General features: G+C 34.9%; 1 protein-coding gene across 1 annotated transcript in view; it reads left to right on the top strand.

The window, feature by feature from the left end:
* Positions 1–14,724, top strand: part of LOC116558305 (disintegrin and metalloproteinase domain-containing protein 5-like) — a 104,086-nt gene extending 89,362 nt beyond the window's left edge. The window contains exons 17-21 of the mRNA XM_032288139.1: positions 2,093–2,179; positions 2,787–2,898; positions 7,749–7,911; positions 9,226–9,276; positions 14,552–14,724. Coding sequence (XP_032144030.1) covers positions 2,093–2,179; positions 2,787–2,898; positions 7,749–7,911; positions 9,226–9,276; positions 14,552–14,564 — 426 coding nt within the window. The 3' untranslated portion in view covers positions 14,565–14,724. The remainder of the gene's footprint in view (positions 1–2,092; positions 2,180–2,786; positions 2,899–7,748; positions 7,912–9,225; positions 9,277–14,551) is intronic.
* Positions 14,725–15,565: the final 841 nt, after the last annotated feature.

Here is a 15,565-nt window from a genome sequence, read left to right as displayed (position 1 = left end):
TTTTGTGGGCTGTTCCAAAGGCAGTTTAATTTTGAGAAACTTTACAATGTTATTCGGTTGCCTTGGTTTATCTAGTGCCACTGGGGCTCTCCGTGGTCTTTGCTGGTGCCTACTGGAAGGATAGTAGATTCCTCAGGCAAGCCAACAACGTGTCTGTCTGTCAGAGAGAGGTGTGGTGGAGTTCCCTATCTGGTTTCAAGTTTCTCACTCTCACAGTTTTCCTTATGTCTCCGAATAGAGAAAACAGTCTCAGACCTGCACATTCAAACAGGCCTCCTGTGCTAATATGCTTGTTAGGTTTCCATCTCTCCTTTCTGTTCTACCTATTCACCTGGTAATGTCTTTATATGGTATAAGCTTTCACTCTGATGATTAAGTAATCTTTAGGTGGACCTTAGGTGGGCCTCTTAAAGAATGTTTAAACACAATATTGAAAAGTTAGGCAATACAAGTTCAGCAGTATATGCTATTAATGATCTCCACACTTCTTTCTAACAGAATATTTTATTTTAGTAATTTTTATACATGATTTCTTTTTATATTCTGATATATAATCTAATAATTTTGCATACATTATTAGTGAGTAAATTTTTAGAGAAAAGCTGGAGATCTCAGATGAAGAATAGTTTTTATTGAGTAAGATATTATGTGATCAAGAATTTTTCTTCATTAGCATGGTTTTTGCAATAATGTTTTTTGAATTGTATTTATTGTTTCAATAGAAAAGCCAATGTATGCTGGTTTTAATTTTTATAATGGACTCTGATTTTTTTCTGATTGGTAGATGAATACTTTAATTAAACTAGTATTAGAATATTATGTTCTACTATAATATAATGCACATTATGGTTATTAATTATATAACATATCAAAATATAAAAACAACATTAACAATTAATATAGCATAATATAATTATGTAACATTGTTAGAAACATCTAGTATTCTATAAATTAACAAAATATTTAATGCTATTTTAATATTCTAATTGATTTAAGTCAAGATACTATGTGAAGTTAAATTAACATACTGTTTTTGAGAGAAAGCTTCTGCATACAAATTTATTTCCATTTAGTAACATTTTGGTATTAAATAACACATGAGAAAAACAAAGTACCTGTTATTTCTTGCTCATTTTGAAACATATGGAATACAAATATGATCTGAAGCCTCCCTTACCCTTGAAATCTAAGTTATTTTAGCTCAAACCTTCATTACAGAGTCCTGACTCTCCTGTTTCTGCCTATAGTCATTATAATGACCCAAAGACAAAACTCACTCCAAATATAAAACTCTTTCACAAAGTGGTAAATTTAGAAAATTTTTTTTTATAATTAAAGAAGATCACATAAATGTCTGCCATAAATTAGAAAGATGTAAATTTAACCCTTAAACATTTTTTTTTCTTAGAAGGCCTTTTATCTGTCTCACCAATGGGAGTTTCCTATTGTCCTATTGCCTCATATAATGACCTGTTGTCCTTTCTTCCCTCTTTCTTTGCATTTTGTCACATGGAATAGTAAGCTATCTTCCTTTACTGCTCATACACATGGTTTTAAGATCTCACCTATGCAACAATCCTGCGTGATCTGCACACGTACCCCAGAACCTAAAGTACAATTAAAAAAAAAAGTAAGATCTCACCTCTCTGCTCAATAGTTCTCAAACCTGGCTGCTTCTGAGAATCAGCTGGATCCTCTCCCCAGAGTTTTTGATATAATGCTCTCAAGGGGAGCCCACACATTAGTATATTTGAAAATGCTCCTCAGATAATTCTTGAACTCAAAGAACCAATCAAGTTATTTTTCCAGTAATTTATCTTTCTAAGTTGCTTCTGGTACTAGATGGAAAGAAAATAACATCTCTGGCTTCTTACATAGGATTACATCTTTACAAGCTGAATGTACATAGTTTATTTCATGTTTACTTCAATGTAGTCACAATTATTTTTTTACTGGACACTCATAGCTTTTAATGCAAATTTTAGTTAATATGAATTCTGGTATTTTCTTGAATTTTTAAATGTGTTAGCCATGCACAAAATCTGATTTTTTCACTGACTTTATTTTGTACTTTTTTTTGCTTTGTTTTTAGTACTGTTTAAATATGAGTTGTAAACATGCTAGATTCCTGATGGATTTGAATCTGTGTAATTTTTCTGTTGATTGCAATCGTCATGGAGTAAGTAACTGCAATGTTTATTTTCAGAAGCCATCTTTTAACAATCTAACAATTTGGGGATTTTAAAAAATGAATGACTTTTTTTGTTTGCCATTTGCATGTCATTTTACAGTCTATAATTTATAACATCAATTTTGTCTTCTTAAGAAACGTATCGAACTATTTATTAGAGAAGACAAAGAGAAAGCATTTAAGATGATTCTGGATGTATAAAATGTTTGATAAATATGTGAAGTGGATGTGCTATAAGCAATAGAAGACAGGCTGGTAAATAAAGATCAGTAGAATTTTCTTTCTACTCTTGCAAGTTAATTTAGAGTCTGGGCAGTCAACTAGCAAGTAGATTATAATTAGTGTCAGGTCACTGGTAATTTGAGGTATTTGGGCCTGGCTGTGGGTGGGGGTGGGGGTTAAAAGAATTTTTTAGAAAAAAAATTTGATTTGATAATAAAAGCTAGATGTGCTTTTCATAGTATGAACATTAGCAAGAGAAAATTTGATACATTTATCTATTTAGATAAATTCTCTAGAATGAGATACTCTGTGGATTAAGTATAGATTATTCATTAGTCTCCATTGAAGTTATTCTATTTTTTTATTATTTAAGGTTTGCAATAATTTTGGCCATTGCCATTGTGAAAACGGGTATAATCCTCCTCACTGCAAACCAAAAAAAGGAGCGTTTGGAAGTATTGATGATGGTCACTTAGTCATACAAGGTTAGTTTCTTAAAATTTTATTAATTATGTACAGTATGTAAGAAGATAAATTATAAGTTTCAAGCCAGATTACAAAGCAAGTAATGTCAACAAACATGCTTTTATTTTATTTGTAAGATTTAAAAAATTTTGACAGTGTAAGTTTGTACTGTTCTTTTTATATCAGCATTGACATTGTTTACGGAGAAAAAGTATGGCCAATGTTAGACAATTTTAAAAGAAGAAACTTTGGTGCATAAAATTTGACCAGTTGATTTTTTTTTTTTTTTGAGACAGAATCTTGCCCTGTCTCTCAGACTAGAGTGCAGTGATGTGATCTCGGCTCACTGCAACCTCTGCCTCCAGGATTCAAGTGATTCTCCTGCTCAGCCTCCCAAGTAGCTGGGATTACAGGCATCTGCCACTGCGCCCAGCTAATTTTTGTATTTTTAGTAGAGATGGGGTTTCACCATCTTGGCCAGGCTGGTCTCGAACTCCTCACCTTGTAATGCACCCACCTCAGCACCCCAAAGTGCTGGGATTACAGGCATGAGCTACCGCACCTGGCCAACCAGTTAAACTGTTCACTTTGGATTGCCTCCTATATTTCTCATTTATAATAGTGTCAGTCTAGTCATTGTTATATTCATGCCTCTAGAATCTTTCAGGTTGTCTTTTCTTCCTATTCACTTCATAGTTCAATAATCTTTCTCCTGTATTGTAAGGGCTCTATGCTAATTTTGGAAATTTGCTCTTTCTAATCCTGTCCTGATGTTCCTGAGTAGCATTTTGAGATTAATCAGGCATAGATAAATTGGGGACAACTGGAAGGGAAGGGCATACCCTGGTTCTAGAAGGTATGAGCCTACCCAAAATAACTGGGACATAGGTGGGCTGCCAACTCTATCCATCTCTTTTAGGACCTTGCAAGAAAGTCCTGAAACTTTGGAGCAGACTTATCTGTAGCGTCGATGCTACATAAAGGCATACCTCAGGTGATCAACTTTTAAAAAGACAATACAAAGCCACACGAAACTATGTATCAAACAAACAAACCAAAAAAATCATAATAATTTAGTCAATAACTTATAACCGTACAACACTTAAGTGTGTTTGTGTTTGCATGTGTATATTATAAAAGGTCAAACAAACCCATAGAACAGAGAAACAAAGGTCATGAAATAGTAATTCACAGAAAAATTATAAATTTCCTATCACCATCAAGTAAGTGGGAAGCCCCATAAAATTAAAAAAATGCAAGTAGAATATAATTTTTTTCTGGCCTATGAGCTTGTCAAAGATTAAAACGGTTGATGATAACCTCTGAAAATCAGGAATGTATATAACATTATTAATGGTTATCTCTGGGGGTTAGGATAAAATGAAAACTATAAAAAGAAAAATCATAAAGTGAGATTAAAATATACTCTTTATAATTGTATGTACTAAGTAGACAATTAGGCAAAAATATATGTGAATTTAAACTCTAGCACATGCATAAAACAGATAGTCATATACAAGCACATATATATTCAATTATGTACATGTTTATATGATTATATCTATATCCATAATACTGTAAAAGCAGATTACAAATTCTTTAAAAGTATCCATGAAATAGTAACAAAAATTGATAATGTTTTTGGCTTACAATTAAGGCAATCATAAAATCCATAATTTGACATTTTTTCTGGGTTATATTATGTTAACACAAATCAGTGATATTAAAAAATAAGTAGAATAAGGATAATTAAATAAACCTGAACTCACTGAGGTGACCTTTGCAACCCAAACTCTTAATGCCCTAAAATGCATTCAGGATCACAAGTGTTTCTCCCATGTTGAGTCCAGGCTTTATTGGGGAAAGCCCGAGGCCTCCATGACTGGGTACAGGGCCTCAGAATGGACTACATAAGGTCAAAACATACAGCCACCTAGCATATCAGCCCAGATCTTTCAGGGTAGATGAGTAAGCCCCAGAATGGAAGAGATGAAAGAAAAGCCCATGGCAGCTGGCTAAAGGAAACTAGTTGGGTTAGAAGGTTTTCTGCGACTGCAGGCTCATGTGCTGCCATCTGGACTTCCATCTGGAATTAGAGTGGTAGGCCTAGGATATCAATCACACAGGTTTGCCTAGAACTTATCCTAGTTGTAGTACTGAAAGTCTTATACATGAGTGAATTTGTCACTGGGATAGGAAAACTTCAGGTTAACGACTAGTGTGGAAGATTCCTGGGAAAAGAACAAAATACAAAATATTAATATAAGGTGACTTTGTTTTACATTCCCACAAGCAGTGCATGAGGTATTTTCTGTTGCAATTTTTCCACATCCTGGTTATTTTTACTTGTTATTTTCTGTTTTTGTTTTTTTTCTGATAGCCATTCTGATGGGTGTGAAGTGGTATCTTTTTGTCTTTCATCCGTGTATAGGTATAATAGGAGCTTATAGATCAGAAATTTTTCATTTTTTAAAAGAGTATGGTTTTGTTAAAAATTGGCTATTGGGAGATATTTTTGTCATGGTATTTTAACATGACTTGTTACATGAAGGAAATCTGCTGATTTTTGTGTATAAGTTTGATCAATGGATTATCACTATATTGAGAAGTCTTTTAGTTTATTTTCTTGGGTGCTAACATTTTTTAAATGATGTAAACTGCAATTAATAGTAATTTTGTCACATCTTTTCAACAATAATTCTGTGAATGGAGAGAGAGATTGAGAGAGAGAGACAGACAGAGAGAGAGAGATAGAGAGAGGGAGGGCAAGAGCACATGCATTCTGGTCTCTTCTCTTTTTATAAAGACAACAATCCCATCAAATTAGGACCCCACACTTATGACCTCTTTTAACCCTAATTATTTCTCAAAGTCCTCATCTCCAAATATCATCACATTGGGGGTTGAGGCTTAAACATATGAATTTAGGGGGACACAAGTCAGTCCATAAAATTCTTCTCTGTGTCTCTCAAATTCATGTTCTTCTTACATGCAAAAAATCATTCATCCCATACCAAGAATCCCAAAAGCCTTAAGCCATTCCAGCATCAATTTTAAGTACGAAGTCTCATCTGACTAGTCTCTAAATCAGGAATGGGTAAATTTTGAGATATGATTCATTTTGAGGCAAAATTTCTCCCCAGCTGTGACCCTGTAAAACCAGACAAATTATGTGTTTCTAAAATATAATGGTGAAATAAGCATAGGACAGACATTCCCATTCAGAAAGGGAAAAATTAGAAGGAAGAGGTGATCCGTTTCAAGCAATTCCAGAACTTAGTAGTGCAAGTTCCATTGTATCTTAGGCTTGAAGGTAATCCTACTTGGCTTAATGTTCTTCCCTCCACAATCCTAAGTGGCAACCTCACTCCCTTGGCTTGGGAGGCTCCCCTGTCCATACCATCTTTACAATGTCCCACCTGTAAGGCACTGGGATAGGGCAACCTGGTCCACTGAAATTTAAAAGGAAGCCCCGCCCTCTATAAACAAAGAGAAGGCAGCCTTGGTCCGTTGATCTGTGGCACCCCTGATAATCTTTGAGTCACAGGCACGATTATTCTTTACTTTTCTTGAAAGATAAAGCATGCTCATAGCCAAGTAGCCCTTCTGTCCAATTCTTTTTTCTTCATTTCCAACTGGCAGTGTCTCTGCCAGTATAATTCTATCTATGCTGGTAATGTCTTACATTTCTGGTTTCTGTCAAGATGGCCGATTAAATTCCATTATTCATGTCCATAGTCTCTTTATCAAATGATTTTCTAGCCACAACCTTGGTATTCTCTCCAGAACACGTGTTCTGATTTTTGGAAATATGGATAGGCTGAGAATTTCTGGTTAACAATTACTTCAATTGCTTTACTTATTTATTTATTATATACGTATATTTTATTGTACTTTAGGTTCTGGGGTGCAGATCATGTGCAGATCATGCAGGATTGTTGTATAGGTACATACATGGAAATGTGGTTTGCTGCCTCCATCCCGCCGTCACCTACATCTGCCATTTCTTCCTGTGTTATCCCTCCCCAACCTCCCTAACACCCGATGTCCCTCCCCTATTCCCACCAACAGACCCCAGTGTGTGATGCTCCCCTCCCTGTGTCCATGTGTTCTTATTGTTCAGCACCTGCCTTTTAATCATCTCTCCTCTCTTCCATTTTACTATAAGCAGTCAGGAGGACTCAGGCTATACCTTGAACAATTTGCCTAGGAATCATCTCAGCTAAGTACCCAATGGCAGCTTGTGAATTCTGTCTTTCACAAAACTTTAGAACACAATTTAGCCAAGTCTTTGCCACTTTATAACAGGAATGACCTTGCCATCATTGTCCAATAATATGTTGCTTTACTTCTAAGACCTCACTTGTAGCACCTTTAATATTCATATTTCTACCAACATTCTGTTCATGCTTATCTGAGCTCTTACCAGAATCACCTTTAGTATCTATATTTCTATCAACCGTCCTTTATTGCAATCTAGGCTTTTTTTTTTTCCAATTTGCACTTTAAAATGATTCCAACCTCTATCCATTACCCAGTTCCTAAGACACTGCTACATTTTTAGGTAGTTTTTAGAGCAGCAGCTCATATCTTGGTACCAAAATCTGTATTAGTCAGGGTTCTCCAGAGAAACCGAACAAATAAGATATTAGTTCATCATATGGTGGAAGGTTGAGAACTCAAAAATCATCAATAAAACTCTAGTAAGATCCCATTTTATACATTAGTGTTTTTGTTTTTATTATATTCATTTTATATATGTGAAAGAAATGCTTAATGTTTGGAAATGATGTTGGTAATTATATCTTCTCCTTTTCATTGTGCTGATAAAATCTGTGGAATAACTTAAAATCTCTATTTTTCATTCCAGGGAAAAGCTACATGGAGGAGGAAAGACATGCCACTTTTCCAAAACAACGGTTTCAACTCATTTTCTACATCTCTCTACCTGTGCTTATTATTACTATTGCCGTTTTAATAAAACGGAAAAAATTGAGAGAGCTATGCTACAGAGGGGAAACTGAAAGTGAGAGGTAAACACACACACACACACACACACACACACACACATATAATATACACACATGTATGTAAATATACGTATACATGTATATTTACTCTTAATTACATTAAGAAAGACAAGAAAAATGTATTCACATTCATCAGGCATAATCTCCAACTATAGGTAAGGCAACATAAGGAGAGGCTCAGGGAGACATTTTAAAATGGGTTGATGCCCTTCTGTTATTTGTTTTGATATTTTCTCTCATCTTACAAATTACTAAAACTACCCAGTTTACCACTAGTACGGTAGGAGCAGACATGGCTGCCAGGGGACTTTTGGAGGTTGGTTTAGACTCTTAGTTTACTGACCCTGTCTGTAGAGCCATATCACCTATGAGCTCCATGAGAATTATATGACACTGTATTTCAAGAGAACTTCCCAAAACTAAATTTATTAGATACAGATTCTCAGGTCAGTGATAAATGTCTTTATTAGAACACCTCTCTCAGAGATAATATCTATAAACCTAAAATATTTGACAATATTTATTTTTTCTAAATATAGATATTGCTGATTTGTAAAATCATTTCTTAACTAGAAATGTGTAGTTAATAATGGCTGGTTAAAGAGGCAGGAGACACCACCGTGCAGTAGGAAGAGAATCACACTTAGCTTCAGGAGACCTTGTTTTAAGTTGTAAATCTTGCATGTAACACTGTGATTTGATTTTTACTTAATATTATTCTCTGTAATTCTACAGAATGGGAGATAGTAATAGCTTTTCAATATATCTAAACTTTTGGGTACATCAATTTAATGAGGAAAATCATGCTATCTGTAATCGGTTATACAAATTTTTAAATATCATATTAAGCCCCTTATTCATAATTTCCAGTATTTCATCACAGATATATTTACATCTAGTTTTACACTCCAAGAACTGATGCAAAGATAAAACATATTTATATTTTCTGAGAGAGAGAAAGAAATATATTGAACTGTATAGAAAAGTATTTAAACTTTCTGAGTGCTACTTTATGGTTTGGCTTATTGGAACTGAGGAATTAGGGATATCACAGAATAATGGGACCTGAGTATACAAATGTGGGTTTATAAACATTAATTCTTGATTAATGTAGAATGAGAAGACTCAATTCCCAGAGTGAGGTAACTGATGGCATTTGCTCTAACATTGAAACAGTACCTGTTGAAGTTGTTAAAAGGAGACATTTCACTTATTTGAATCATGGTGTTTCTTTAAAGAACATTTTTCATTCAGTTATTTAATTATTCAAGAATTACAATTTTCCTCACTTTAAAACAAATTTTATCAATTTTATAGCTCTGTGTCAGAAGAAAGCAGCAGTAGCAGCAAGTTATCCCTCAGTGAAAGGTGAGTGTAGAACTATGTGTTGAATCATTTTGCATTGTATGTTTTGATCATTGCTTAGGAGCACTTAAAAATGGTTAGTTTGAAACCAAACATTTTTTAATGTATTTGTTTAATTCTCACTATAGGTTATTTTATAATAACAAATAATAAAACTTGGTTTTATGCTATCTGAGCCTCTCCTTCTTGACCTATACTAAAGAAGAGATTTTTGTGCACTCACACTAGCAACTACATCTATGAGCATGTACATCATGGGTTTGTTTTTTTCTTTCTTTAGCATTGGGTAGGACCACTTGTATTTTAGTGATACCTTATTGGCATATAAAAAGATAAGTGATGCTCTAATCAGCGATACCAAAATTTTTGGCATAAGTGACTGGTTTAGTAGAAGAAGTTTTTCCCACAGGGCAGAGTTAAAGGGGTTAGTTTCAGGATGAAACTGTTCCAGCTCACATCATCAAGCATTAGTTAGATTCTCATAAGGAGCGTGCAAACTAGATCTCTCACACGTGCAGTACACACACACACACACACACACACACACACACACACACACAATAGTTCTCGCTGCTATGAGAATCTAATGCTCCTGCTGACCTGATCTGAAAGGAGTAGATCTCTCACACGTGCAGTACACACACACACACACACACACACACACACACACACACACACACACTAGTTCTCACTACTGTGAGAATCTAATTCTCCTGCTGACCTGACCTAACAGGAGGCAGAGCTCAGGCAGTAATGCTTGCTAGCTTGTGCTCACCTCACGCTTTGTGGCCTGGTTCCTAACAGTCCATGGCTGTGGGGTTGGGGACCCCTGCTCTAAATGATGTCACAGATGCTTATAGCTCTGCTATTATCTCAGAAAAAAATTACTGGAAGTAAGTTTGAACCTTGGAATAATTATTCATTTACCAGTCTCAATTCATCCGGGACAGCAAATTTAGGGATCAAATTATGGAAGAATCAAATACAACATTTTATGAAATTAGATAATCCTCATTTACTATCAGTATATATGGACTTTTCTTACCAAATGCTGGATAGAGTATAAAATGTGAGAGTATTTCAAGTAGCATCTAATATTATTTCTCATGTTCTCTCTTTTCATCCTTGAAGTACAAAGCTAAACACTGTGATAATTCATTTAGCAAATATTGAGATAAATATCTGCAGTGAAGGAATTCCTACTTTTAAGTGAAGCACTGTTAAGTATGGGCCATCACCATCCTAATTCTATTGTCAAGGCTGTTTTAGGTTCTACAAAAATTAAGCATATCTCTGCTTTCTAGGCAAGATTATCTTTGATCCTTACTTTGATCCTTTTGTGATGCATACTAGAGAAGGGCAAATAATTGAAATGTTTTTGTTATAATTCCTACCAAAAAGATGGAAAAAAGAGGTATTTACACTCAAAAATTGTGGATAGAAGGAAATAATAAAGAGCAGAAATAATGTAAAGGAAAATAAACAGAAAAAAAAACATGAGCAAAGACAAAGGCTAATTCTTTGAAAAGATTAATATTGATAAACATTAGCTAATAGTTCAAAACAAAAAGAGAAATGATACAAATTACTATCAGGTACTAAAATGATATCATGTTTAATTTTCTGGACATTAGAAAAAGTCAGAGTTAATAAGTTTAAATAGCTAAAATACAACATGTTTTTTCAAAAACACATCTTTCCATCTTCCCAAAGTGGAATAGAGAGAAAAAAAACACAGAAAATGTGTGGTGATTCCTCAAAGATCTAGAACTAGAAATACCATTTGACTCAGCAATCCCACTACCAAAGGATTATAAATTGTTCTATTTTAAAGGCACATGTATGTTCATTGTGACACTGTTTACAATTGGCTCCAAAGACTTGGAGCCAACCCATTGCTCACCAATGATAGACTGGATAAAGAAAATGTGGCACTTATACACCATGGAATACTATGCAGCCGTAAAAAGGATGAGTTCATGTGCAGGGATATGGATGAAGCTGGAAACCATCATTCTCAGCAAACAGACACAAGAACAGAAAAACCAAACACCACGTGTTTTCACTCATAAGTAATTGTTGAACAATGAGAACACATGGACACAGGAGGGGAACATCACACACTGGGGCCTGTTGGAGGTGGGGGAGCTAGGGGAGGGATAGTAGGCAGTGAGGGGATTCGGAAGGGATAACATTAGGTGAAATACCTAATGTAGGTGACGGGGGGATGGATGCAGCAAAGCACCATGGCGTGTGTATACAACCCTGCACTGTCTGCACATGTACCCCAGAACTTAAAGTATAATAATAATAATTTAAAAAAGATTGGACAACATCAAAAGTTGGAAAGGATATCAAGCTACTAAAACGCTCATGTGGTGCTGGCATGAGGGTATTCTGGTACAGCATATTTCTGACTACTGTTCAGGAGTTAAGCATCTTTTAAGTCTGAATATTTTTGTAATCTATTATAGCAGTCGGGGAATAGAAACCACACAGTGATTTAAGTAGGGGTATAAAGACTAATTTAAGTATAGTAGAAGAATAACTATAAGATATTGAGGAAAATCCTCTTGTGAAACCCTAGTGGAGAGTACATAAGGAAGGACTGACGTAGAAGAAGGTATCCTTTCCATGCCTGAGGTGGAAAAGATGTAGTTGCCACCTACTGAATGGCAGGGGAAGTTTATTCATTTTCTTGAGTCAGATCTGGTCATTAGTGGTGTGGCATGCAGAAAGAAACCATCTACAGCACAGGAAAGCCATAGTTGAGTTGCAGCTGGTGGCCAGGTATGTGGGTATGTAGTGGAGTGGGGGTGTCGGTTCAGTAAGAGCTCTGGCTGTCAGGAGTGCTGAAGCTCAATGATCAGATGCGAAACGCAAATTGCAAACACAGTATGATACTACTAAACACATGCTAGATGCCTATCATTATAACAATGTACAATGTCAATTGGTGAGAATATGGAGCAACTAGAACTTTTATATACCCTTGAAGGGAATGTAAATTTGTAAAATCAATTTGGAAAACTGGTAAAATCTGTTAAGACTTGGCTAATTCGTATTTTACAACCTAGCGGATTCCACTCGTTGATGTGTACCATTAGTAATGTGCACATGTGTGGGTCAAGAGACATGCACAAGAATGTTCATGGCAGAGCTCGTTGATCAAAACACTGGAAACAACCCGACTTGACAACTTATTGCCTTCTTTCCCATTATCAATAATATATGTATATGCGGGTCTCTGTTTATTTAACATAAACTCAGTCAAAAGTTTTTTGGAGACATGGGCAAGGAGAATCAGGAAAAAGATTCTGAAATTCATATGGAAGAAGTATATGTAGTATCCAGGTAAACCTTAGTATTAAATAACATGAATTAAAATATCAACCTGTTTATTTGTTTGTTGATTCATTGAGTTTTTAGGACAGGGGGTTTCACTTTGTCACTCAAGCTGGTGTGCAGTAGCATCATCACAATTCACTTAGTTCACTGCAGCCTCAATCTCCTGGGCTCAACTGATCCTCCCATCTCAGCCTTCCAAGTAGCTGAGACTACAGGCACACACCATCACTCCTGGCCAATTACTTTTTGTAGATATGAGGGTATCCCTATGTTGCCCAGGCTGGTCTCAAACTCCTCAGCTCAAGTGATCCTCCTGCCTTGGCCTCACAAAATGTTGGCATGACAAACATGAGCCACCATGCCCAGCCTGCTTGTTTTTTAAAAGTATATTTTCTGATTAAAATATCTGAGAAATTTTGGTAGATACATGAATTAAGATAAATATTTTCATAATTACAATAAATGAAGATTTCCACCAACAATTTATATGTATACCTTTCAAGTATTTTTCTAAGCGAAGCATTAAAAATATTTTTTTTTACTTTGAGAATATTATGGACAAAATTTTATATCTTAAATGCAGTCATATCATTTTGTGGCATATAGTATTCAAATTAAAATAAAAATCATTTATTTTAAAAGTCTATTATGAATATTTATGCTACTTCCAGTTTTTAGGTATGTATGAATATATGTCTGTGAGCAATTGTCCAGTTATGGACAGATAAATACCCAGAAAATATCAAAGAATAAAGATAGTGTAATATGAAGACTTCCATTGTTTTTAAGTATCTATTATTAAATTATCAGTCCATTGTATCCAGTTGTAACATTCATAATTTATTTACTTTTTAGCTAGCTTGGATATGCAAGTGGTATACTTTCTGAGCCCTAGCATATCTTAAATTCTACTTCTTTTATTTTACTACCTTATTGAATTTTCTTTGTAATTTTCCACTATGTCACTTTGTGATGAGCTATTTATATAAAGAATATGGAAATAGAAGTAGAAAATACAAAATATGAACAAATGGAATTAGAGGCATTTTGAGACTCCTTTTAGTATGAGGGAAGCTTAGTATATTTTACCTTTAATAAATCTCTCCCTTCACTCGTCTTTCTGTTATGTAATTGAGATTTTAGATTTAGCCTACTGTTAATAAATTTCTGCTTTTAAATGTTATTTATTTTGGTTTTAAAATATTTTGTCATTTTTAATTTTATACTTACGTTTACAACAAACATTTTGAATTCATTTTATATTTAACTGGTTTCATTTTTTAAAGTTCCAAAGAATGATTTTAACTTTTAATGGTGTTACAATTCTTTTCTAGCCAGAGAAATTGGAATGCTTGAATCTGCCATCATTTTCTTCTCTTATTCAATACATAATGTGTGTATGTGAGTGTGTGAATCATTCTTCTTATTACAGCACTAACACATAATAAACATTGATTAAAAATATGTGAGTAAAATAACGAAATAGTAATCATCATTAGTCCCAACACCAGGGATGATGATTATTAAAAAATTTCATTACATAGATAGACACATCAATGTGCATGCATGCATGTGTGTGCACATGTATGTATTGGTGTTATCTAACAAAAAGGTACTTAGAATTATGACCTTTTAGTTTTAAAATAAAATCACTGCATATTTTTAGAATGGAGTTTCCAAAGTACTTTATTTATTGACCTAAATAGTTACCAAATGTGGATAAAAAAATCAGTGTACTTTAACAAGTCACTTCTGTTATAAAACGAGTAACTTCAGTCGAGATAACAGGTAATATTTTTCTGGGATTTTTATTTTCTTATTTTTTTTGCTTTTAATCACCCATAGTTTTAAAATTACTTGAGTTAGGAATGTGTTAGCTACAATAAAGAACATGAGCAACACTGGCATTTTGTTTTGTTTTCTCCTGCAGCACCAGCCTCTAACAACCTTGAATGTTAATGCTCAGAGAGAGGAGAGTAACATATACATTATCAGAAGCTGGCCTGAACCAAGAAGGAAACAAACACAATTTCTCTCCTACTGCTCTTGTCACTGCTGAGGATTTTCAACTATGAAATAAATCACCTGGCTTGAATCTCATGACTTATGTCCATTGTATTCTCTGTATTTGCAGTCCAAAGTCTACCCTATCAAATTTGGATCCAGAAAGGTGCTCTGAATGAAGTGAAAGGAGCCTAAGACCCTCATCTCATAAAGCCAAGAGGGACTGCTAGTCAGCCTCATAGCAGAAAGTATCTATTTCCACTTCTGCTTGAAGTTTCTTGGGCTGACCAGAAGCTCCCTGAAGTCTGACCTAGCTCTGTTCCTTCAGAGCTCCTAGCCTCTAGCTAGTCTGTGACATTTACGCCGATGATATCTGAGTACAATCTCTGTCTTCTTACTGCTGCTCATTTTTGAAAGCTGTATACCCACTTTAGTGTGTTAAAATACCTGTTTGCCAAAAGTAGATTTACCATAAAGCTAAGGAAGCAAAAAATTAAGAGCGACTTACTTGTACAGATTCTCTTCAAAGTCATAAACCTAACTTTGTATTTTTAGAATTTATCAAGTTTTATATGTTTCAGGCCCCATTAAGCCTGACTCATCTCTGCTGTTCACAAGTTCCCTTGGCATTGGTGTGCTAGAGCCAGTTCATTCCATGCACCAGAGCGGTTCATTAAAATTTCAGATTACTCCTGGATGTATGTCTCTGAGGATATAAAACCCACCTCTATTGGGCTCATCGGGTTTGCAGAGTGGCCCAGTTTTGCGTTTTCAGAAATCGAAGATGCTGCAGTTCATGTTAGAATCCTCTGTCCAGGGATTATATAGCAAACAAAGGAACAAAGAACAATGACTGCACTGTTAAGGAAAACAGGCTCTAATCAGCAGGAGGAGGTAAGGGTGTCTTACCCAATGGAGGCAGCAGAGAATATAGGTGGAA

The sequence above is a fragment of the Sapajus apella genome, unplaced genomic scaffold (assembly GCF_009761245.1).
Source record: "Sapajus apella isolate SASKATOON/1434 unplaced genomic scaffold, GSC_monkey_1.0 scaffold21, whole genome shotgun sequence".
Classification (NCBI taxonomy): Eukaryota; Metazoa; Chordata; class Mammalia; order Primates; family Cebidae; genus Sapajus; species Sapajus apella.
Note: the sequence above shows the minus strand (reverse complement) of the source record. Positions and strands in the feature narration are given on the sequence as shown.